Source organism: Patagioenas fasciata, chromosome 18 (genome assembly GCF_037038585.1).
Source record: "Patagioenas fasciata isolate bPatFas1 chromosome 18, bPatFas1.hap1, whole genome shotgun sequence".
Taxonomy (NCBI): domain Eukaryota; kingdom Metazoa; phylum Chordata; class Aves; order Columbiformes; family Columbidae; genus Patagioenas; species Patagioenas fasciata.
Window position 1 is genome coordinate 10,865,363 of NC_092537.1, and position 25,719 is coordinate 10,891,081.

At 45.8% G+C, this 25,719-nt stretch overlaps 1 protein-coding gene across 1 annotated transcript in view; it reads right to left on the bottom strand.

Moving 5' to 3' along the window:
• LOC139825441 (dynein axonemal heavy chain 9-like) overlaps positions 1–25,719 on the bottom strand; it is a 180,910-nt gene that overhangs the window by 23,709 nt on the left and 131,482 nt on the right. The window contains exons 51-54 of the mRNA XM_071816790.1: positions 20,584–20,777; positions 15,868–16,016; positions 11,399–11,526; positions 739–966 (exon numbers count right to left, since the gene is read on the bottom strand). Coding sequence (XP_071672891.1) covers positions 739–966; positions 11,399–11,526; positions 15,868–16,016; positions 20,584–20,777 — 699 coding nt within the window. The remainder of the gene's footprint in view (positions 1–738; positions 967–11,398; positions 11,527–15,867; positions 16,017–20,583; positions 20,778–25,719) is intronic.

The window sequence follows — 25,719 nt, forward strand, 5'->3', positions numbered from 1 at the left end:
CCTCACCAGCTCCGTTCCCTTCTCTCAACTCGCTCCAGCACCTCAAGGCCTTTCTTGGCGTGAGGGGCCCAAAACTGACCCCAGGATTTGAGGTTTGGCCTCCCCAGCGCCCAGCACAGGGACAGATGCTGCCCTGGTCCTGCTGGTCACACCAGTGCTGGTACCAGCCAGGACGCTGGTGGCCACCTGGGCACACACTGGCTCACGTTCAGCCACTGTCACCAACACCCCCAGGTCCTTTTCCTCCAGGCATTTTCCATCCACTCTTCCCCAGCCTGCAGCATTCATGGGGTTGCTGTGACCCAAGTGCGAGACCCGGCACTGGGCCTTGTTGAACCTCAGACAACTGGCCTCAGCCCAACAATCCAGCCGGTCCAGATCCCTCTGTATGGCCTTCCCATCCTCCAGCAGATCAACACTCCCACCCAGCTTGGTGTTGTCTGCAAACTCACTGAGGGTGCACTCAAAGTTGTCCGGTATCCTGTGACCTCTTGCAAGACAGAGGTCAATCAGGGTTACCTGAGTCCTCTCTTGGGAAAATCAATGCTTGGAAACAGATCTGTGCCCAGCTCCTGGAGAAAAGAGGAGAGGGTTGTCGGATCCAAAGACTACACAGCACCAATGGACTCGCACATCTGCAGCGTCAATGCCCATGGACATCACCCTCTCCACACGGCTCCAGCAGCTCCAAGGTGACCTGTCGGTCGGTCCCCAGTGTGAGCCCGGCTGTGTTCCTACCTGGTTGAAGTTGTCGAGGGCTTTGTGCAGGTTTGCATGCATCCCGGTCGGGGCCTCGCTGGTGATTTTGATGGAGTTCTCCAGGATGCCCTGGGGAATGATGTGGCTCTCAGGGGAGGGTGCCGGCTCCGCGCTGATGAAGACACGGAAATCCTGGTGGCTGCCCTCGCTGTGCTGCTCCAGCTTCTTCTCCAAGGAGCTCAGCCACTTGGCCACCAGGTGGATGTTCTGGAAGGGACAAAGGGGACAAAGCTTCATCAGTTCCCCTGCATTTCCACCTGTGCTGAGCAAGCACTGAATGTATCGAATGGCACCTGCCAAGGCTATGCCCTACAAGTTGGTACTTGCCCCACTAGTCCCTATGTGCCATTCACAGCCTCAAATATTTTGTCACATTAAGTACACTTGTAAATTCAAAATAATCAGTATAAACCACCAACAATGAAGGAAGCTGCTACTGGGTCATCTGGGTTCTTGGTGACGATGCTCTCCTTGCTGTTACGGTAACGTACGGCTGACAAAGCAGAATTACTTCCGTGGATGTACCAAGCTCAAATGGAAACTTTTGTTCATTTTTAACAGAACACTGAGGACCCTCAGTATCAGTTACTGGGTAAACAAAAAGTCACACAGGTGGTTTTTCAAAGACCTTTAACATAAAATACTTATTTATTCATGCAACTAATTAAACACACTTGCGAAGAAACTAAGCAGTACTATGTGAAGGTGGTGAAATGAAAGAAGACTAGCTCAGTTTTTCAGCTGGAGTCCTACACAGTGCTGCAGTTTCCAGGCAAGAAAACAGCTATTGTTTTTTAATATTAGGAATGGGGCAGGTCACACACAGCAGGGATTCATGGGCTAAAATCACCCTCATTTGAAAGCTAGGTGTGTAATCCAAATTGACTGTGTTAATAGGCATTCTGGAAGGTGATTTATCCCATCCAAAGACAGAACAAAGCACTTGCTAAACTTAAATTAAAAGCAGCCGCCAAAAAGATAAACTGCTTGCAGGTGGCAAGGAAATTACATAAAGAAAACATATTAGGGGCTTAGAATGAAAATATATCACCTATAAAAAGCACCAGAAAAGAGCTCTCATGGTTAAATAGCACAGTAATGGGGACCATTAGGAGTAAAATGACATTCTTAGGAAAGTGGAAATTGCGTCCAAATGAGAAAAACACAAAACAGCACAAAATCCAGTCATGGTAAGGCCAAAAAAGGTTTTAAGAAGCAATATTCTGAAAACCATAAAAACTAATAATAAAGCCTTTTCCAGAAGCCAGAAACCTACCAGGGAGCCTATAAAACTGAAAGATGACCAAGGTGTACAGGGAGGAGCCAAGAACGGCAAGGCCACCGCTAAACAGCTCGTGTTTGCAGGAATAGTCACTGCAGAGGGAAATCTATTGCAGTTTGTGCCCATTGACTCCTGCTCTTTCACTTGGCAACACTATGAAGAGTGGGGCTCCCCCTGGCACGAGGTATTTAAACACACTGCTGAACCCCTCGGAGCCGTCACTCAGCTCTCTCAGCCTCTCCTCTTATGACACATGCTTCAATCCCTTAATTATTGGAAAGACTCTTAAACTGAAGCAGTAGATAAAGTTTTTTTCAGAAATATTAATAAACTAGTAATAATAATTTCCTAGGACTAGACAGTACCCACGCTAAAGAAACTTGGATATGGAAGCGCTGCATCACTCCTCAGGATGCACTAAGCAAACTGGCAGAGACTCTAATGAACCATGAATTATCACATGAAGAGCATGAGTAAGAGAAAACCAGGAATCCAAGATTTCCAGTCCAAGAACTCAGGAAAAGCTCCTGTGCTTCCGTCTCCTTGCCCAGAACCTCTGTGTTTGGGATGTAAATGCCACATTCTCTGCTGGTCGGTAACTCCAATATTCCCCTCTTCTTCACAAGACTCTGTGGGTTTGTCTTGATGCCCTGAGTCAAATAAATTGGTAGATGGTTCTGCCTCTGAGACAGCAGCTGTTTCAGAAACATGAGTCAAGAGAATTATTGTTCGGAGAAGCCATGGACACCTCACGCCTTCCACTCCTGCTGCTCAAAATCTGATTCACATGGCTGGGAACAACATTTCTTATTTAGAAGTGCATAAATTCAGTGTTCTTCCCTGAAAGGATGTGGGGTTGTGCTCGTGTTACACAGACAAAACAGAGTTTGGGATGTGCGAGGAGACAAGGAGGAGATTCCTGAGCAAAGGAATCATGGTCTGGGGAAGCATTGCTTTGTTGTAAACAAGGACAGTGTGAAGAGCAGCAGACAAAATACAATTATGTCTGAGTGCTGATGCACCAGTGCTTGCCTGATGCATTTAGGATTTGAGAAGATGAGTATTACCCCTAGAGTCCAGGCAACCAACTCACTCTAAAAACACGAGTCCAATAATCACACACAGAATCGACTGGGTTGGAAAAGACCTCAGAGATCATCAAGTCCAACACTTGGTCCAACTCCAGTCCATTGACCAGATCATGGCACTAAGTGCCATGGCCAATCTCAGTTTAAAAACCTCCAGGGCTGGTGAGTCCAGCACCTCCCTGGGCAGCCATTCCAATGTCTGACCACTCTCTCTGCACAGAATTGCTTTCTAATCTCCAGCCTAAATTTCCCCTGGCAGAGTTGAAGCCCATGCCCCCTTGTCCTATTGCTGACTGCCTGGGAGAAGAGCCCAACCCCCACCTGGCTAGAACTGCCCTTCAGGTCGTTCTAGAGAGTGCTGAGCTCACCTCTAAGCCTCCTCTGCTCCAGACTGAACAAGCCCAGCTCCCTCAGCCTCTCCCCATAGGTCTTGTGTTCAAGTCCCTTCCCCAGTCTTGTTGCTCTTCTCTGGACCCGCTCCAGCACTTCAATCTCTTTCCTGACCTGAGGGGCCCAGAACCGAACACAACACTCCAGGTGTGGCCTCCCCAGTGCAGAGCACAGGGGAAGGATCACTGCCCTTGTCCTGCTGACCACGCTCTTTTTGATACAGGACAGGACACCACTGGCCTTCTTGGCCACCTGGGCAAACTGTTGGCTCTGTTGAGCTTGCTGTCAATTAGTACCCCCAGGTCCCTTTCTGCCTGACTGAATAAAGTAGGAGTGAACCAAAATCTGCAACCAAAGTGTTTCCAACAGCTACAGAGATTTAGTAACACGGGGAAAGAGCTAAACAAAATAGCAGAAGAAAAATTGTTCCTTAAGTATCAGTTTAATCATAGTCTACATACCTGACCTTGAGTATTTTCATCTTTAATTGGTAGTTTCTTCCTGTATCTGCCTTTGTGGTGTTAGATGGTTGAAAAGTAATTGCTTTCACTTGTGTTGACATGAGACCAATGATCATTATTTGTCAGTATCACTGCCCGCTAACAGCCAGCTTAGGGAATATTTCTAATCTAATGATAATTGAGTGCATTTATGTACTATCCTTTTGTGACAGAAGGGATGGAAAAGAGGAAAATATGCAGCAAATATAGGTTCATACTAAGAATTCATGACTTGATCAAACAAGTATCTCTGCAAAAAACATGCTGTGGAGGGGAGTCACAGGTTTGAAGAGAACTTTGCAAACTAATTATCAGCAGTCAGATAACACAGCTTGACAGAACATGACTAATGATAACATGTGTGGTTAATAATAATTGCATGATAAGTCAATTATCAGTAACGGTGTAACACAGACAATGCTGCATTAACACCAATCACAGCTGAGCTGCACGTGGATTGAAGCACCACATCCCCTTGCCCGCTTTGAAACCTGCTTGCCACCGATTTCATGGGTCTCTTCTAGGTCTTGTTCGGGAGAACAAGGGGACAATCCAGCCTGTGCGCATTCCTTTGGCTCAGGGCTTCATGTGCTCCCAGTGCTATCTCCAAAACCACACTGCGCAGTTTACACCGCACCGGTTTTACGTCCTCGTTCCATGGGACTCCCTGAAGACACATTTACTCAGGACACCGCAAGGTGACTCAGTGCTTTATTACATTTTTTCTTAGCCAGATTTTGGAGTCTGTGGAAGAACTGTTGTGCAGGGGTACAAGAGAGCTCCCTGGCACCTCTGCTTTGACAGCGCATGTCTAGGTCTGTGCTGCAGGCAGAAATAGGCAATGGTCTCAAACTCATTACCTCGCTTTGTGAATGGAGGGTGGGGGCCAAATCCTGCTAAAGAGCAAACTGCTGAAAAGAAGGCAAAAAAAAGATATCTGAAACATCTTCCCTTGCATGCTGACCGTTACCACAGGACCGGGAGCAGGTACCGGAGGATGAGGGTCTGTGGCAAGAGCCAGGGTGCACATGAAGAAATGGGGGAGTACCGGAGGCTTCGCTTTGGAAATTCACATCCAAGCACCTCTGTGTGTTTGTACTTCACAAGGCAGAACATATATCACAGGGCGCGAGTGTTGCCATGGTAACCATCAGAAATAGCACCACATATATATAAACTGGCACACGCCCCACAATGCGCTCCCTCTGCTGACAGCGACTGCAGACCCTTCACATCTCTGACAGTGCCTTTACTTCACAGCTTGGCACAAATCACCTCCCAGAGCAATGAGAATTACTGGGTTTTATGGAGTCGCATTTTCTTGCGAGGTGCTCTCAGAAAATAGTCACTGCTTTTACAGCAAATCTGAAGCTGAGCTTTACAGTCCAGAGACAGCCCAACACTTTAATACTCACTGCAGTGTGCTGGGGTATGAAAAAGGACAGTGAGGAGGCACTGCCGAGTCTGTTCCCCTGGCCGTGCTCACTGTCAGTGGTAGCGAGAGGTTTCATCGCATGAGAAGATGCCACACACGCTCAGGAACAGCTCCATCCCTGCCATCATGGGCACACTACTGCAGGGCTCGCAGAGCAGACTGGATAAGCACAGACCCTACTGCCAATGCCTGCTCATACGTCTGAGAGACCGAGATATTCCTGAGCAATGAGCTTGCTGTTGCTCCATGCGGAGAGAGGCAACATCAGAGCTCTGGGAGCACCAGAGAAGTTTTCCCCTGTCCCTGGTATGTGCTTCCCCCTCGCTGAGAAATTACGGCAGCCAATCCACCAAAGGTGCCCCCCTTGGCAGGCAGTGGGGGCAGCATCCCATTCTCAAATTGCCTGGCCTCAAGTTGCACTAGGGGAGGTTGAGATTGGATCTTGGGGACAATTTCTTCACAAAAAGGGCTGTCGGGCATTGGAACAGGCTGCCCAGGGCAGTGCTGGAGTCACCATCCCTGGAGGGGTTGAACAGACACGGAGATGAAGTTCTCAGGACATGGGGCAGTGCCAGAGTTGGGTTATGATTGGACTTGATGATCCTGAGGGTCTCTTCCAACCGAACAATTCTATGATTGTTTACCTGACAAGCACAGACATTGCCTCAGGATGGCAGCACAGATGATGGTGGGATATTGGCTCTTCTGAAGAAGTGCTTTGAAACCTTTTCTGCAATGGCAACTGCTGGTTTGGGTGTCTCTCTGGCCTCTTCTTTCTTTTGAGCCCACCCTTTGCTTGAACCCCACAGTCCAAAGCTGAGATCTGGACCTCAGCCTAAACACAGCCATTAGTGGTATGGGAATCTGCTGGGATTTGCAAGGCCAGAGAGCAAATGAGCATGAACTACAGAAAATCTGGACTAACCTGAGCTCCCCAAAGTTTTAAAGACAATGTTGGAGCTTATGTTATAAAACTTCATAAGACAGAAAGATATAAAGGTAGCTAGTGATCAGCGGGTGAAATGCACAGCAAAGGACAGTTGCTTGACTGATCTCAAGAAATCAAGGGAGATAAACTTTATTTTCAGGACTCCATTATATTTGTGTTTTAACCCCAAATATGTCCTGAGACAGAGGTTTCCAGAGCAGTTCTACAATAAAACAGGGACTGCAGTAGTTACAAAGGTACAGAAAGCCCAGCAGAAACTTGATTCCATCCCAGATCAATATTTGGGTTACTTTCTGGTCTTTAAGTGGACTTGCAATTGGAAAATCTTGGGAATGGCTGTTGTGACACAAGGTGGGACGGAAAACAGCTGTCTGAAATCCAATGCCTTTCTCCATCAGAGAATTTGTCCAAAAATCATGAAGGAGAACTGGAGGCAGAGTGGGTATTTCTCCTTTTATATACAACCAGGAATGAAAAGATACTGTAGCCGGAAGGAAAAATAGTCTCTTTACTGAAGTAAGGCTTAGTGCCAAACACTTATGTGTGCCTTGAATGGACAATATATCTCATACAGGACAATATATCCCTATTTCTTGTAGCTAGGACTAGTTGTGAAGCCCATGGAAAAAGACTCCATTGTATTTATGATGCAGCGAGAAGGGCTCTGCCGATGTCTGAATCTCATACAGTTTTGCTCTAGGAGCTCCCTGTTACTCCATTTAGTACATGAACCTGACTCAGTGAAGCAACAACCTATGAAAATGGAAATATGCTCAAGAATTAAATTAACTTGATCACAAAGGGAGGGAAGTGACATTTTGGCTAATGGATGAAGACTACAAATAAACTGGGAATATCTGATGTCTGAACTTTTCCCTGCATTAGTTCATTCAGACATGCATCTGCAAACATGCAAACAAATGTCACTGTTTCCTTGCTATTAGGCTGATAAACATCATCTGGTGATTGTGATGGTCACTGTCTTAGTAAAAAGCTTTAAGGTAGGCCCAGAGAGGGAAACCAAGCAGACACAGTTAATGTCAGAGCTTAGTGCTCCCTGATGTGCAAAGCTCTTTCTTCCCTACACAAGGGAGAGCACACGCATCAGAGGAATGGTGTTCATAGCTAACTTGGCAGTGGGAAAGCAGAGATTACAGAACCAATGAGGCTGTAGACATGTCTGGGGATCATCTATTCCAAACCCTCTGCTCAAAGCTGGGTCTGGCAGAGCAGGATGCCCAGGACCTTGCTCAGCGAGGTTTTGGATATCTCTGAGGATGGAGACTCCATAAACTCTCTGGGCAACTTCTTCCAGTGTTTGACCACCTGCCACAGTAAAAGATAGTATTTACATTTAAATGGAATTTCCTGTATTTCAAGTTGTCCCCATTGCCCCTTGTCCTGTCACTAGACACCACTGAGAAGAGTCTAGTCTTTGCTCCCTGCTATCAAGTCATCTCTTCTTGAGGCTGAACACTCCCAACACTGGACCCAGCAAGCCAGATGTGTCTCACCAGAGCTGAGCAGTCAGGACCAGTGACCTGATCTGCCAGCAATGTTCACACTAACATGGCCCAGGACACTGGTGACCTCCCTTGCTGCAAGGGCACACTGCTGGTCATGTTCAGCTTGTTGTGCACTGGGACTCACAGTCTTCTTCCTGCAAAGTTGATTTCCAAGCAGTTGGTCTCCAGAGTAAATGGCTGCAATGGGGTTATTCCTCTCCAGGTGCGGGACTTGACTTTTCTACCTATTGCATACCATGAGGTTCCTGCCGGACTCATTCTTCAGCTTGTCCACATCCCTCTGAAAGGCGGGACATCCATCTAATTTATACATCACTTCTCAGCACTTTTACATTATCTGAAAACTTGCTGAGTGTGCACTCTGTCCCATCATCCAGGTCGTTAACAGAGGTGTTTGACAGGATAGGACCCAGTACCAACCCCTGGGGTGCACCACTAGTGAAAGGCCTCCAGCCGGACTTCATGCTGATGACCATAGAACCATAGAACCATTTCAGTTGGAAGAGATCCTCAGGATCATTGAGTCCAACCATAACCTGACTCCAGCACTAACCCATGTCCCTAAGAACCTTGTCTCAACGCCTTTGATCTCTCAATATCAATGAGCTTTTCCAGATTGCCTTTATTTCCAGGACTGTATCCCACAGGATTCTTCCAAGCAGATTCCTGAAATGGCCAAAGTCTTTATTCTTTTCCCACCTTGCCTACCGTTTGCATGATCTCCCATGAATTCCCGCACTGGTATTACCTATTTTTGTTCAGTTAAAGCAGCAGACACTGTGATGTGAAGTACCTACAAACTCAGGATGGCAGGAAGGACAGGAAATAAGACACAACCTCCAGGCCAAGACCCCATCCATAGATCTACTAAATGTCCTCTTAAGAACAGTTAAGGCTTCACCACCACAGCTCAGACAGCCAGAGGACGTCCCAATTCCAGCTCATACCTGCTGTTTCATTGCAGGAATGTCTCTTACCTGGAGCAGCTCTATCTCTTTGCTATTAGTCCTGAGCACATGACCTTGAGCTGTTCTAATAATGTCACCCCATTTCAGCCACTCCAGACCTACAGGCTGCTGCAGTCTTCCTGTAACACATTTTGATCTTCCCTATCAACAACACCCCTTTTAATACTGTGTCAGTGCAAATTCATTAACAAATACTCATTTTTTTAAGCCAAGGTCACATCTTAAGCAAGACTGTCCCTCAGCAGTTCTGCTAGCAACATTCAACTCCTTGTACCTTCCCTAATTCATTCCTGCGTGGGACCATCTCTGCAGCTCTACTACAGTCCAAGTCAACTAGAGCTGCTGTATTTCCTCTAAAACTACAGTTACATCACAGTACAAAGTATAAAATAGACCCCATCCATCTTTAGCAAATTCTTATTACATTTGATATGGTTACCTACAATTCTTTACTTATTTTGTCCTTCAAAGTTTGTTCTGAAACTTTGCATACTGTTGAGTTGTGACTAATTTGTTTGCTCCAATAATTCCTCACTATTTTAAACACAGATGATAAAGAATCTGCTAATTGGTAGTCAGATGGCATCCTCTTGATTTGACAGATTCATTACCAAGACTTGCAATGGACTTGCAGTTTCTTCTACCAGAGTTTTAATATTCTGGGATACAGATTATCTGGCTCTCCATGTTAAGCACATCATGCTCTTTGATCTGATCTTCCCATTTTCCACAAATCTTTTCAAGAGATGTTCGGTTTTGTGGGTGTTTCAAGCAGCCAGTCCTCAAGGACAGCACATCTCACAGCCCTGCAACAGAACCGGCACTGAGACTCTCACAGAAAAAGTATTCCAGGAAGGGACCAGGGAATCACAATGAGCAACTTGGGAAGACACTGGCACTGGAGTGACACTGGCAGCAGGATTAATCTTCCAGTACAGCTGCACGATGGAAGATGAGAGATTATTGAACTATGTGTGTGAACTTTCACACAAGGTGGGAAGGTCTTCATCATAGGAAGCTTCCATCCAGCAGCAGCTGCAGGGAGCAGAGCCCTGCTGGACCCTCAGACTGTCTCAAGTTGTGGTATCTGGCTGCTCCCTACCTCCTACAGAACTTGCTGTGAGTAACAAGCTGGCAATTAGCGCCATCTCCACGTTAAAATTGAATTCTACTCCTTCAAATGAATGGGAGGCTATGGAGAAGGTGATGCCCGGTGTCTGTGTGAAACTTCATATGTGTGCAACACCAAACTCCTGCCATCCCGTCCCAGGATAACACCCTAGTTTGGACCAATTCTCCATCAATCCAGCCCCAAAGAGACAGCTGGGGAGGTGAGCAACACCGAGAAGCCAATAGAAGTCCCAAGAGGTGACCAGCAGGTCAAGGGAGGTTGTTCCGCCACCTCTGTTCTCTCCTCGTGAGGCCCCATCTGAGTTGCGTGTCCAGTTCTGGGTCACCAGTTTAAGGAGGACAAGGAATTACAGGAGAGAGCCCAGCGGAGGGACACAGAGATGCTGAGAGGTCTGGAGGCTGAACTCGTTATCAAATGGATTTTTGTGAAGCTAACCAACACAGCAGAAAAAAACCCTTCACTTTGCATTACCGAATGGAATATCTCTCAAAAAGCTCCATATTCTCTTCTTGACCGTCTCAAAGGCAGAGGCCAGCATTGCAGCCATCTGTATTAAAAGTTCTCGAAAAACCCAGCATTGTCTACCTTGGAGCTTGAAAAAATGCAAAAATTAAAATCAAAACATCAATGGCATTTAATTTAAATCCAAAATCATGACTGTAGGCTCAGATCAAGACTCAAAGATTCCTCTTAATCCAATTCTTATCCAAGCAATTCAGTTATAATAAACATTTATAAAATCCACATCAAGGAAATCAAAGGAGTTCCCAAAGCCTGCAAAGAGAGCTGGAATGACTGACTCTGCATGTTAACAAACCCAAGCACTCCTTGAATAAGTAGCTCCAGAGAGCACTTGACAAAGACAGAGGCCCCTTCACATCCTAAAAGGCTCTGAAACTTTTTGCTGAGTTGTGATAAGAGCTTCATACATTTACCTGTTTGGGATGTGTAAAGGAACTGGCATCGCTGCAGATACGCTCTGCCTTTCCTACGGTGGTGTGTTCATCCTCAGTGCTCATTTAAATACATCGTAAGTTTTGAGTGGTAGTAAGAGAACTAGTCTAACAGCTTTTAAGATCAAAGCTCTTTATTCACAAAGCAAAGAAAGGCACGGGAAAGTGTAGCACAACCTTCGCTCAGAGCACTCCCCGCAGCCACACACCCTGCAGAAGGCTCAAAGAACAAGAAAAGCAAAACCACTATGGCCTATAAAAGCAATAGATAGCAGCAGAAACACGAAGGTTTTTGCTTTGGACACACAGATGACACCCTGTCGCATTTCCCACCAGCTAAGGACAGATTGCTGTCACCAAGGTGATCAGCACCGGGTCACCCAGGAATGGTGGGGCTGTTTCCAACGTCGCCGTACCTGAAGGATGACCCAGTGACCCTCCTTCGCAGCCAGATCCAGAGCTTGTTCAGCAACCACCTCTTGACCTTGTCCAAGGGAAACATTGTGGAAATTCCTGTTGTTAAATGTATAACCAAGTTTCTTCCCTAAAAGGAAAAAAAAAGAGCGATGCTCAGCACTTTTACGTGGAACGGCACAGCACAGCTGAGCTCAGGCGGCGAGGCAGAGTTCAGCCTTATCAACAACCCTCACAGAAGAGATATCACACTTCTTATAATGGTTATCTTGTCTCTCACACACTCCTCGCCAAAGCACTGAAAACAGCAGCAGCTTCTTCCAAACTACTTTTAATTACAAAGCAGCATCAACACAAAGGTGCATTATTACAAAGTGTCTCTTGTTTAAAGAACATTATTCCCCTGCAACCTTGTGTAAAAACATATTTTACAGTGATAGGAAATTAAAATAATTTCCTGCCGATCAAATAGGCTTTGAACAAGACATCATTCGGTGGGGAAGTGCACCCTGTGACGCGTGCTAGAACCAGCAGTAAGGTTAGGAACCCTTCAGAAGGCAGCTGAACTGAAATCTGTGTGAGCTTCCTCTGGCCTCCGCCAAGGCCTCCCAGGTTTCTTGGAGCTAGAGATCAGTCAGCCCCCCAGAGTCCTCAGGGATCATCGTGGTCTGTAGCAGGTGTGGAGATGCCTCAGGGTTTACCACAATGCTTGTGGAAAAGCCCAAGAGCAGTGGACCGTGGCAGAGCCCTTGGGACGGGACGCTCCAGGAGCCACTGCAGACCACCCCTACAGTCACACTCACAGGATCCCAGCCTGGTTGGGTTGAAGGGACCTCTGCAGATCCCCCAGTCCAAGCCCTGCTCACGCAGGGTCACAGAGCAGATCACACAGGTGGGTCCAGGCGGGTTTCAATGTCTCAGAGAAGGAGACTCCACACCCGCTCTGGGCAGCCTGGGCCAGGCTCTGGCACCTCCCAGCAAACAAGTTTCTGCTCATGTTCAGATGGAGCCTCCTGTGTTTCAGTCTGTGCCCGTTGCCCCTCACCCTGGCGTTGGGCACCACTGAACAGAGTCTGCTCCATCCTCTGACACCCACCCTGAGCTATTGATCCCATTGATCAGATCCCTCTCAGCTTCTCTTCTCCAGCTCAACAGCCCCAGCTCTCTCAGCATTTCCTCAGAAGCAAAATGCTCCAGACCCCTCGGCATCTTTGTAGCCACCTCTGGACTCTCCCCAGTAACTCCTTGTCCTTCTTAAACTGGGGACCCAGAACTGGACACACAACTCAGATGGGGCCTCTCCAGGGCAGAGCAGAGAGGGAGGATTCACCTCCCTTGACCTGCTGATCACAGTTTTCCTCATGCACCCTTCTACATCCCTCTCTGCATGGTGCAGGGTGGGAACTTCAAAACCCATGTCATTTACAGTCCTGCTCTGGAGGAATGGTGACAGCTACTTTGTGTTTCTTCATTCAGTCTGCGGTTTTCCTCCAGACTCCCCTGATTTCTCTGTAGCACCCCAGCACCTCAGAGCCTTTCAGTGATCATGACTAAAGATCTCCTGTTTAGTTTTCTGAATCCATCTCTCACCCAAAGATGGAGAACACCAGTTTCTCCTCATCTCATAGGAGAAGCAATTGCCTGGAGGAAGTAGTCTCTGCTGTGTGCTCCTCAGAAAATGAGCACCAATTTGTGCTGACGAAGGGAAGCAGCTCAACAAACATCCATGCTGGGTCCGTGCATCGCAGCACGATGCATTCGGTTCAGCCAGGGGGTCAGCACACATGTCCCCAAGTGCTGATCCCATGGGATTGCCTGCACTCTGCATGCAGATTTGCCTTCATCCAGACGGTGCACCTTTAATTCCTGATTTCTGCTAAAAGCAGGTGAGTCTTGGGATTCAGCTGTTGGTACATGATTGGAAACAGATGGCCCTAAGTAAAACAAATATCCAAACTCTTCCAGTTGCTCGAGCTCTCTGCTTAGCCTTACTACAGCAACCCTCTGGGATACAGCTCTCCCCATATTTGAGAGATTCCGGTTTTCTTTCTACCATTTCTAGTGGCTTTGAGAGCTGTTCATCTCTGCCTTCAAGACCCACCCTCTCAAGAATCAGAGTACAGTTTGGGTTGGAAGGGACTCTAAAGCTCCTCTAGTTCCAACCCCCCTGCCATGAGCAGGGATGTTTTCAACCAGACCAGGTGGCTCAGAGCCACAACCAGCCTGGCCTTGAACACTTTCAGAGATGGGGCATCCACAGCTTCTCTGGGCAGCCTGTGCCAGAGCCTCACCACCCTCACAGGGAAGAATTTCTCCATCAAATCTCATCTAAATCTACCCTCTTTCAGTTTAGTCTTATAAAAGGTATACATATCCATTACATGCTAATATAAATACCTACATATAAAGATGCACATCAGTGTATGTTTGGAATGTTAAAATTAAAGAAGGGATGAGGCAAATTTATAGAAGGTAAGGCACTAATGCAAACCAGGTGATTAATAACAGAACTGATATCGGTTGTTATTTCCACTTCACAGACAGGGACAGGACTGTGCTGGCTGCTCCACCAAAGACGGCGCCAGTCTGCCCTGAGCCGGGACCTGGGGAAGCTTCCCCAGCCATCGGGGTTTGCGGCGGGTCCTCCCCGCGCTGCCAAGCAAAGGTCCCAGGAGCGAGCAGCATCTGCAGGAGGAGATCTTCCATTCACAAGAATTATCTAGCCAGACTTGCTCTTTAATAAAATCTAATGAAGGGCAGAGAATATATTGAATAATGAATCCGATCCAAACCCTGGTGAGGCAGGCTTTAAGGCCAGTAGAGCTGTACTGAAGCAGTGATTTTATTTCATGAGATTTTTGTCACTTTTACTTGCTGTAGCTTTTCTGTCTGACTAACCGCAGGTGTAAACACACGTCTTTACAATTCCAATTAAACCATTCATGGTTGGATTTTAGTGCTTCACTTCCCAGCACAATGAGAGACAGGATCACTGACATGGCAGCAAAGGCAAGCCAAGCACACGACAGGACCTTCCTCGGGGACATCCCCTTCCGTCCACAATAGTAAGACCTGAGTCAGGACAGAAAGAGCACAAAACACGGGCCAAAGTCCAGGAACTCCCTACGAGTGAAATACCATCTGGCTTGTGGCTTAGGTTGCACTGGGCTTTAACATCTCTGAAAGCTGTGGAAATGTGGGTAGAGACTGACTCAAATACTATTTTGGGATGACCCAAAAGGTGCACCACAGAGAGGAAAAGAAACCCACAGGTCAGTGTTCTTCCACTGCTCACCTGGATGATGTTACTGGTTTCTCTGGTTTCAGTGTTACTGGTTTCTCTGCTGGGGCCACCAGCCTTGATGATGATTATTCTGGAGACCTGCCTGCTAAAAACCTGCCAGCAGCTCTACTGTGGTCCTGCGAATTGCATGTCTGTGATTAGAGGCATTTGGACAATGCCCTTAATAACATGCTTTAACTTCTGGTCAACCCTGAAGCGTTCAGGCAGTTGCATTAGATGATAATTGTGGAGTCTTTTCAACTGAAATATTCTATTCTAGTCTAGTCTAGTCTAGTCTAGTCTAGTCTAGTCTAGTCTATTGTAATTCAATTCAGTTCTATTCTATTCGACACTCTACTCTACTCTACTCCGAACAGTTTGAATATACAAGACTCCACACTGCTGGGAGCATCAGAGCTTGACCAGAGATCACAGTCCTGGAGATACGTGGAGAAGGAGAAAAGATACGTGCTGAGGAGCACAGCAATTGGAGCAGCCCTGAAACAGCACCCAGAGACATCGGACCCTCTGGCCCAGCGGGATGGAGCCCCTTGGCTGTAAAAGTCTCAAAAGAAGTGGCTGCAGTGACGGTTGGACAATCAGAAGTGATATCGATTCCAGACCTACTGTAGTTGCCATGTCCAGGCTGAACATGATAATTCTTCCACAGAGGAGCTGAGACCCAGAGGGAATTCTGCACGTTGGCACCTTTAGAGTGCAGGCATTGACTGGTGCACAATAGAAATCACTCCATCTGAGCATCCGCACCAAAACCAGCTCAGGAAGGATGGGATTAGAAACGGGAAACTCTGCTGTTAACCAGCAGAATGTTATAGGGAGCTGGTGCTTATTTTTAGCTATCTGACAGCATATTAGATATCTCTGATGTAAATTATAGGTTGTGTTCAAGACCAGCTCAGAAATCGTTGCAGTCTGAGCCACACTGGGAATCCAGGCAATGCAGTGAAGAGACAAGTTTTAATTTAAACTATAGATAAAAATCCAAAAAGCTTTATGGAAAAAGAAAAAACAAAACCAATCACGTCTTCTCACAATTATATATTTTTAACAGATTACTCCATTATCTGCAAAGAGATGAGTTTAAAAACAAACTAACAAAACAGAATAAGAATGTCATGCCAAGATAAATGCAATGTTGCAGTACGCCTAGAGACAGGATTGTTTTACCTTGTTTCTCCACATCCTTCAGTGGGTCGACTCCCGGGGACAGGATAAAAAACATTGGGGTTGCAGGTCCTGATTCCTCGAAAGTCGTTGCGAAATCCAGGGATCTCCCTGCCACGTATTTACTGCCGAGCTTCTCTTCCACAAAATCTCTGCCAGAAAGAAAACAATGTTTTGCCAGTCTGCTGTTGTTCAGAAAAGACAGACTTCCTGTAAATAATCAATTAATTAGTATTCATTTTGCTGATTCAAACAAATGAGAAACTTAATGAAAGAAATGGGCATGACAAATTTTAGAGAGGATCTGCAGGCTGGGCCTCAGGAGCTGTCATTTAGAGGCAATGTTTGGCATTTTTTACAGGGGTAAAATGACACCAATATCTGACAAATGCCACCTGGAGGGAAAAAAGTGGGACCCCCCAGCCCAACGTTGTATTCAGAAGCTCAATGCAAGTAGAGGCTTGATTCTGACAAAGGGATCTCAGCGGAGAAGAAATAGTTAATGTACAGAAAACAGCCGTGTACTTTGTAATCCATACAGCCTTTGAGGGGAAAGAGTGTTCCTTTGGAATTATCACTGAAAGTCACAAAAAGTCCAGATGATTTACCAAATGACTTTGTTCTGGGAAGACAAAAGAGCTCTAAGAATATCCAGTGTGTGTCGCTTAAGCCCCTGCGTGAGAATCACAAGGGAAAATACAGTTGAGTGAAGGGGAAATAAACCTCCGCTCCACAGCATCTGCCTGAAGAGAATCCGGCGAATGGAGAACGGAATCTCCCCAGGGGGAGCTTTCCAAAATCACGGCTTTAGGAAAAGAGGACACAGTGAACATCGACTGAAAGGTAGGGATGTTGTATTCAAACCCCAGGAATCAGCAGCTGCTTTTCTAGCACAGATTCATGACTCAGGCCTTTCGAAAACCTCAGGAACACAGCGAAGGAAAACATCAGCCTGGCGGATGATACCAGAATAAGGCAGGCAAATTCCTTCTAAGAGAGCCTTCTAAGAGCCTTCCTCTAGAGAGCCTTCTAAGAGTGTCCTGCAAGGACTAGCGCAAGGCAGGAGGAACAGAGATGCTTTAGGGATTGCGACAGAAAAAGCTTCCACTTTGTTTGGCACCTCTTTCAAGTAGATTTTTCTGTTCTGGGTCAAGATTTGCTGAAGGGCCACTGGAAAGCTTCAGTCCATAAAATTTAAAGAAGTCCATCAGATACAAGGTCACAACGTTCTTGTCTCAGCTCTATGAAACGACGCCTTGAAGATTCAGAAACACAACTAATGTGACTTGGAGACTTCAAAATGGACCACATGTGCAGGAAAGGAAGATCTCAGGGACAGGACTGGCAGAGTGCCTACACTCGGTGTCTTTCAGCTAAGGTGTTCATAGGCTGGTTCACCCTGTAAGCAGTAGGATTTCAGAAATGGTGGCAGAAAAATAAAGCAAAAATGCCCTGTGAGACAAATGGCTAATTTACAACTTTGCTAGGTTATATGAAGCTTAAAATCCTTTATCTGGGGAGCTGGAGGTGCCAGCTACTGGGATCCTTAGTCCTTCTGCATTGTCTGTCCCTCAGTGGAGCACCAGTGCTTTCGGAAGGACTTCACCACGACCAAGCTATACCCTGCTAGTAGCTGCTGAACCAATCTGACCTCATTGTGGATGCGAAAGTATGGGAGCACATGAAAGGTGTTGCAAGAATCTCCTTGCTGATGTTCTTCAAGAAGACTGAAGGATGAAATAGGTATTTACACTGGAAAATTCCTCTTGATGAAATTATAGAATCATTTTGGTTGGAAAAGACTCTTAAGATCATCGAGTCCAACCATCTCTGGCACCAAATCATGTCCCTAAGAACCTCATGTATACGTCTTTTAAACACCTTCAGGGATGGTGACTCAGTCAGTTCCCTGGACACCTTATTCCAATGCTTTACAACCCTTTCCATGAAAAATTTTTCCTAATATCCAATCCAAACCTCCCCTGGTGCAACTTGAGGTTGTTCTCTCTCATCCTATCACTTGTTCCTTGGGAGAAGAGACCAACACCCTCCACGCTCCAACTGATTCTTAGTGACGGACGGCAGAGCACTGCCCTTACCTAAGCTCTAAGGAGCGAGTCATGATAAAAGTGCTTTCTCCTGGTGGCTCCTTAGGCCTAGGCAATAAAACAGTCTATGCAAATATCCCCAGTGATCTGGTACAAAGAGAGGCTGAAAAACCTAAATTCCAAGATGGGGAAATGCAAGAAGCCTGTACAGGGGTGGAGGGAGGGTGGCATCCATTTCATTTTAGATACTAAAGAGCCTCCTAGACCATCTTTATGGAGGTGTTATATATGACATGGGACATAAAGAGCTTTATGCCTTTCTGAACAGCAGCTGGAGATGGGGCAGGGATATTCTAGGGCACCTAAACCACTCCTAATAACCTCTGGGGTAGGATACTGAGTTACTCCTTGACCGCTTAAATGCACTGAAGCACTTGTCAAGACTCTCAGAGACAGGAAGGCTGGGACTATATTTGTAGTGATGTTAATTGATCATCAGTAAGGTATTTAATGTTGGCATGTTTAACTGGTACATAGAAGGAAGAGATCTGCAAGTTACAGATCATAGAACCATTAAGAGTTGGAAGGGATCCCCAAGGCTCATTGAATCCAACTCCCATCCCTGCACAGGACACCCCACAGGTCACATCGTGTGTCTGAGGACGTTGTCCAGTCTCTCCTTGAACACTGTCAGGTTGGGGCTGTGACACCTCCCTGGGAGCCTGTTCAGTGTCCAGCACCTCTGGGTGAAGAACCTTTTCCTCATGTCCAACTGACCCTTCCTGGCACATCTTCTGCCATTCCCTGGGGTCTGTCACTGTCACAGAGAGAAGAGCTCAGCCTTGCCTCTCCTGCTCCCTGCTGAGGAAGCTGTAGGCCGCGATGAGGTCTCCTCTTAGTCCCCTCTTCTCCAGGTTGAACAAACCAGTTGAGAACTGGAAAAGAACTTTTGTTACTCAATGATGTTGCAGATATGCAAAACTCAATGAATTTGTTAAGACGCGTATGACCTTGAAATGCTACTGGGTCTACAGGATCCGTCACTTTTTGAAGAGTCACAGACACAATCCAGCTTTGGAGGTGCTTAGGAAAACAAGAGAGCATAGGACCATTGGCCTTCTGTGTGGCTGCTATACTAGAGGAATATGATACTATCAAGGAGGAATCAGGAAGTCAAAGGCATTTTGACTGTCATTGTCACCACTAATAATTTCACATTTGCTTTTGGGGTATGAGATTTCCCCAAACAAAAGCTCTTCTTAAGCCTCTTGGGTCTAGATTCTAACTATCCTGTATTTCAAGAAGAATTTTAGTCACATACACCTGCAAAGAAAGTCTTGGGGAAGGTGCTGCGGACTGTCAGTCTTCGCACGTGTTTATGTTCTAACCTATTCCGAGATAAGAAACAAACCAAACAAAACCATTTAAATACTCTTCTGTGAACAGAGAAGTATGACATGCTCAAACCCTAAAAATATCCAGCCAAGCTTTTGAACTTGGATTCCCTTACCTGTTCATAAAAGAGAAATATGAAAGGAATTGAGGAATTGAAACTTTATGTTCTGGTTATTTTTGAGCTATGTGAGTACTACCATTTTGGTCGAAAGGAATTAATTAAGCTTGCTTAAATGAAATATGTACTTAAAATTTCAGGAAGACAAATGCTTATTTTACTCAAACTAAATAATGACAGAAAAACCAATCTTTTCAGCTGAGAGAACACATGGATAACCCAGCATTAAACAAGTAACAAATGTAAAAGAAGATGGTTTTGAATGGTATAATTATGACAAATTATAGTTATTTAATTTAATAAAACATTAAGAAATTGACCATAGTGAGACTTCACTCAGTCTTGCCAGCGCTTTTCTGTGAATTTTAAACCAGAAACAGAAATCTAGTTCATCCGCTGAGTAACACAGTCTGGTACACACACCCGTATACATGCACATGCCAGATGGTGGAGCAACACAAACCATTTGGGAGGCAGTGGCATGAGAGCCATTGCAGAAATGTCAGAGCCCAGACTACTAGGACAGAGAAGAAAAAAACAAGTCCTAAAGGAGCAAAGGACCTTTAGTTTCTCCTGGAACAAGCTTTCTCCTACCTTCATGCAGTTTAGATTTGCCTAGTTACCTTCACTACATAATTTACAACTACAACTTTCAGAACTAGCATCACATAAATTATGAATTTTACAGGAAAAAAAAAAAAAGAGAAAGCCTCTACAAGATTTTCCTTTCTATATTCTTGTGCCTAAGGAACAACCATAAAGGATCTAGTAACTAATATCGACTTAAATGAACCCTAGGAGTTGTACTGATCGTTAAAAGTCTCCAGCAGCTGTATAACACCTGTGTGATGATGCTCGTTTCTGACTTGGCATGTCTGCTGCTCACCCAGTGTGAGTTAAACTGTTTCCATCGCTATCGGTGATATTGGGGTTAGACCTCCCCAAGCAAGAAACTCCAGTTAAAATAAATGTTTTGACGGCCTAGCAGAGTTGAGAGATGCCTCATTCAGCAGGCTCCTTTATGGGAAACCAGTGTGCAGCACTCATATTCTGTAATCAATACATCCAAACATATTCCTGAATTACCCCCGTGCCCCACAAAACGCACACCCAGCGTTGTCTGCTGATCGAGGGCATACAGAGCAGCAGGGTCCCTACCTGACAGCGTAGCTCATGCGGTCGGGTCGGACGGCTCTCAGGATGCACAGGCGCTGCAGGGCTGACTTGTTCTTCCACTCCTGGGGGAATTTCTCCTTTTCCGGACACTCAGATTCCACAAATTTCTTCCACCGTTTTGCAGACCCCTCAATGTCCCGATCCAGATTCCTGAATTCCTCCATGGATGAGAGAGCCTGTTAAAATTCAAGGAAGGTCTTTAGAAGAATAATCGTACGTGGCTTTGAACCATTTTTCTAAGGTTACTGACCGCTCATGTGTTGCTCCATCAAAAGGGTCACAGCTGGAGCCTGGGAAACAGCCAGAAACCCACCAGGATCAGACTTTGACCCTTCTCCTTTCCCCAAATCTGTTGTCAGCACAATCACAGGACACGGAATCAACACAGGCCATTTGCAAGGCCACAGGAAAATATGACTGAGGACAATTTCATACTTATGGAAGATACATACCCTGAGATTTTCTACCATGTGTATCCTCTGAACTGAAACACATTTCATAGAACCTCAGCTCTAAAATCCAAACACAACCTTCCCAGTGGTCTCACCCACATCACTGCAATGCTCCTGCCCAGCAGTGAAGCCACACATGGCATCCAGGCCATGGAAGTGACAATACAGGAAAGGATTAAAGAATTCAGGCTGAGAGAGTTGGGGTTTTCAGCAGGAGAAGAGAAGGCTCCATGGAGACCTTATTGTGGCCTTTCCTTACTTAAAAGGGGTCGATAAGAAAGATGTGGACAGACTTTTGAGCAGGGCCTGTTGTGATAGGACAAGGGGTAATGGTTTTAAACTAAAGGAGGGAGATTCAGGCTGGACATGAGGAAGAAATTGTTGGCCCTGAGAATGGTGAGAGCCTGGCCCAGGTTGGCCAGAGAGGTGGTGGCTGAACCATCCCTGGAGACATCCCAGGCCAGGCTGGACGGGGCTCTGAGCAACCTGAGCTGGTGAAGATGTCCCTGCTCATGGCAGGGGGGGCACTGGGGGAGCTGGGAAGGTTCCTTCAACCCAAACCGTCCTGTGATTCTATGATTCTATGAATTTGGCATCATTTACAATGCAGTTCTCCATAACTCAAAGCAAGAAGAAATCTTCTCTCCTTTTTTGAAGCCAGAACTCAGAAATCTCAGGTGACAGGCACTTGTGACTCTCAACCATCCCAAACATGCCCGATTTGGATGGTAGTTGGAAATTCTGAGCCCACATCTGACAGGAGAGCGCACTGGTGGCATTCCTGTGAGCCGCAAGTCTGCAAACAGTCCCCTTACTGCTTCAACAGACACGAAGAGAATTGTCACAACAACCGATGGAAAACGTACTTTTGCATCTAGGGTGCTCGGTATCCAAAGCTAAACTCAGGCTTGCCGTGCTCACCAAAACTGCTTTTTATAGTGATTTCATGGTTGGACTATTCATCCTCTTTGTCTTTATACACATGCCATTATTTTTCCCTCCCTGTTGCCCTGTGAATCCACCTCCCTTGTCTGCACAGTCTGGTGCACACACTGTGAAGCCACAGCACTGAGACTTCACCACACAGTCGTGGTGACCAGGGCACCCCAAATCTCAATAAACATTGTGCAAACTGTACATGGGTGAGCGCTTTCTTTGTACAAATATGCATACCATCCTGTGCCAACATAAAAATCAAACCGCTGAGATTTGTACTTGCTAAAACACACACCAAGATTAACTTCTCAGTGCTACAAGGCTGTAGCAGAAACAGGTAGCTGAAGAATGCCCCAAAGTACAGCTGAGTAAGCCAGTACTTAAATGATAATTACAATGAAAATGTAGCTAGATTTTTTGCTAGAAAGAGGCAACTATAAATGTTATGCAAAGAAATAAAGAATCCAAATTATCTTTCATACAAGTGGCAGCAAAACGTATTGCACAGCTTGTAAGGTTCTTCTGGATTTCAAGCAAAATTCTCGCTGAAACAAACATCTTCAGAGCATTTTGCATAATCTGAAGCTGTAAGCAGTTGAACATGACGTGGAAAAGCCAAGTGGAGTATAAAAGACAGTGAATGAGCTATTTTCCATAGAAACAGAAAGCCACAGAGCAAAGCAGAAGCTTCTTGCCGGGCAGAGGTGTTCTGCACCACTGGTGCTCCAGCTCACGTCCCATCCAGCTCCGTTGCGGAAAGCAACTAAGAAAGCTCCTTAAAAAATGCCAGTGTCACACCTCATTCAGATCAACTGCAAAGATACACACTTGCCAAAGGGCTTCGGAAGTCATGGAAATGCCCTGACAGAAATGCTGAGAGATTGCCCAGGATACAGTGCTGCTGCAAACGAGGCAGAAAACACTGAAGGCTGTTCTGCTCTAAGAGGTGCAGGAGAGCTGGGCTTCCCAAGGAGAGGAGAGCAGCGTCAAACTTTGGTATTTCTAATAGACAGAATTGAGTTGAGCTGGACTTCAACACAAAGAGCAAACTAGGGGAAGAAAGCAGTCAGAAAAAGAGGCTCCTTATGACAAATGGCTTCAAGTTTTTAGCAGAGGGAATGTGGGTAGATGACAGAGAGAAGGAGGTTGCAAAGCTGTTCCTGGTGGGTGCCGTGGATCCAGGCCATTTATTGAATATACACTGACACCATCACAGAAGCAAGGGTTGGAAGAAACCTCTGGAGGTGTCTAGTCCAGCCTTGTGCTCAGACCAGGCCTACAGGCAGTGCTGGACCAGGCCAGCTGTGGCTTTGTCTACCAAAACGCCGACCTCTACAACAAAGCGCTCTCAGCCTCTCTGGGTGCTCTGTTGTAGAACTGCACTATTCTCCTGGTAAAAAGGATTCTTTTGGTTAATATGTTGAAGCTGAACCTCCCTACCTGCAATTTGTCACAGTTGATCCTAATAACTTTCACTGCCAATAACAAGGAGAGTTTGGCTCTCTCATCCCACAGCTGGACAAATCCTTCCAACTTCCCTCACAGGTCATGAGCTCCAGGACCAGAACTGGAGCTATAGGCAGAGTCGTACTTGCAGATATAACTATAGATGCTCTTCCAACAAATCAAGCCTTGCCCAAAGGCACGAATTCATCAGTATCTCCACAAAAGACACAGGTAAGAGCACAGCATGGACTGACTCAGTTTGGCGCTGACCATCTCCATGCCAAACTCCCTGGGATCCTGAGGATTCCATGAAGAGGAGCGTGAGGAAAGTGGCGATGCAGCAGATGTTCTTTCCATGTACGGATTAACACAGAGAAATGTCAGCGACAGAAGTACTTGCTCCAAAAATCAGTGCCATATCCCACTTTTTGTGGAAAACCAGCAAACGGAGCACAGAACACGAGAAATCGAATTTCACGGGATCAATGCTATCTATTCTGATCTGCCAACACCTTGTCCTCGAAGCAATAAGTGTATTTGATGCACCTCTCATAGCTGAACACAATAGAACGGCAAAAGCTGAATTCAGTGGATTCATCAGTGCAAACACTTATATAAAATGTTTTAACACTGTTGACTTTTGAAGTGACTTACTTAAAATACCACTTCAGAATTTTGGCTGCTGTTGCTTCAAGAAGTCTCTGGGTGATGTTTAACAAGGGAGACTCTGAAAAATTGCTTTCTTCTTACTAAATGACAGCCATGTAATCAGAGATGATAGCCTCTCTCCCCCTGAACAACATGTTGCAGAATCGAGAAAGCCCTACTTGCAAGTATAAAGTCTGTATTATATAAATTAACACTAAAATTTTCATTAGTCAACAACTTTAATTGCATTTATTAGGAGTGATGGTATTAATAAGAGATGTTTCTATTTAAAAGCCAGTGCAATGAAAGCTATCTCAATCAGTAATCTTTCTGTGAATATTAATTGCTTTTCTATACCTCTGCTGTGAAATTTTCCAAGGCACTGACACCAGCCATAAGACTTCACTGTTTCCAAGCAGCAGGAGTAAAGGTGGGAATGGTCCACTGGGACAGCAGGTGGGTACCACCCATCAACCTGTAGCGTGGCTATTTTTGTCCGCATAATGAAGAATCCATTTGTCAATCAGAGTTGTCATGGAAATGGAGACACACAGAAAACATCGATCAAAATAAAATACGATCAAAAGAGCAGGAGGACTAAAGATCCTGTTTTAGAAACTGACCCTACAATCACCTCTGGTGGCTGGAAACAGGAGGGTCTTGAGTTTGTATCTCAAAATGAGACTTTGGGAGCAAAACGGGGCTCTTCATATCACATCGAGGCGAGGATTACGGTTTTCTCAGAGAAAATGATTTTTCATTCACTGAATCATAGACAACTTGCTTTATCACTTTGGGTTTTCTTGACATTTTCTCGTCTAAGTCAGAACCAGCTTTAAACCGGAGCCGACGTGGCAGCAGATCTGTGAATGTGACACATTCATGAATGCAAAATACTCTCTTTCCCCCCACGGCTGTAGGAAATACAACATGTATCAGCCATTGGCTTGGAGAAAGAAACCCTAATTGTCACCGCAGGGCAATGCTGGTGTCCTCACAGGGTGTCCTTAGTTACAAGGCCTTTCAGAGAGTCAATGAAGGGAAACGGGATCATTGCAGAGACACAACAACGCGGGGGACAGGGACACGTTCCAGATGGGCACAAGGAGCTGAAGATAGGCTCATTTTCCCCTCGCTGCCTGCAGAGGATGGGCTGAGTCTGAAGTGAAAGGAACAGCTTCCAAGGTCTGGTGTCATTGCTACTGCATGTGATTTATCTCCTGCTGCCAAATACACCACACCAAGCTTTTGTAAATTTATTAGAGAAAACACTTGCTCTTGTCGGTGACGGCAGTTATCCTATGGACACCATCTGGGCAAAACTGGCCCCAAGTTTAGGCATTCCTTCAGAATACAGAGCCAGTCAAACCAGCGCTGCCAGAGTGAGCTGCTAACACCTATGAACCACATTCCCTGGTAGCCATGAGACTGGTTATATCTGATTCACTTTCAGTCTTATCTCCTGATACATCTTGCTTTAAAGAAAAATAATCCCACTGTACCTATACATTGAGAAGACACACTTTGCTTGCCTGAAGCTTGGGAAAAACCTCACGCATTTCAAATCGCCTTCTAAATATCTTAGATTAGCACTGCAAGTTCTGCTTATATAGGCTTCTGTGAATATTCATAATTT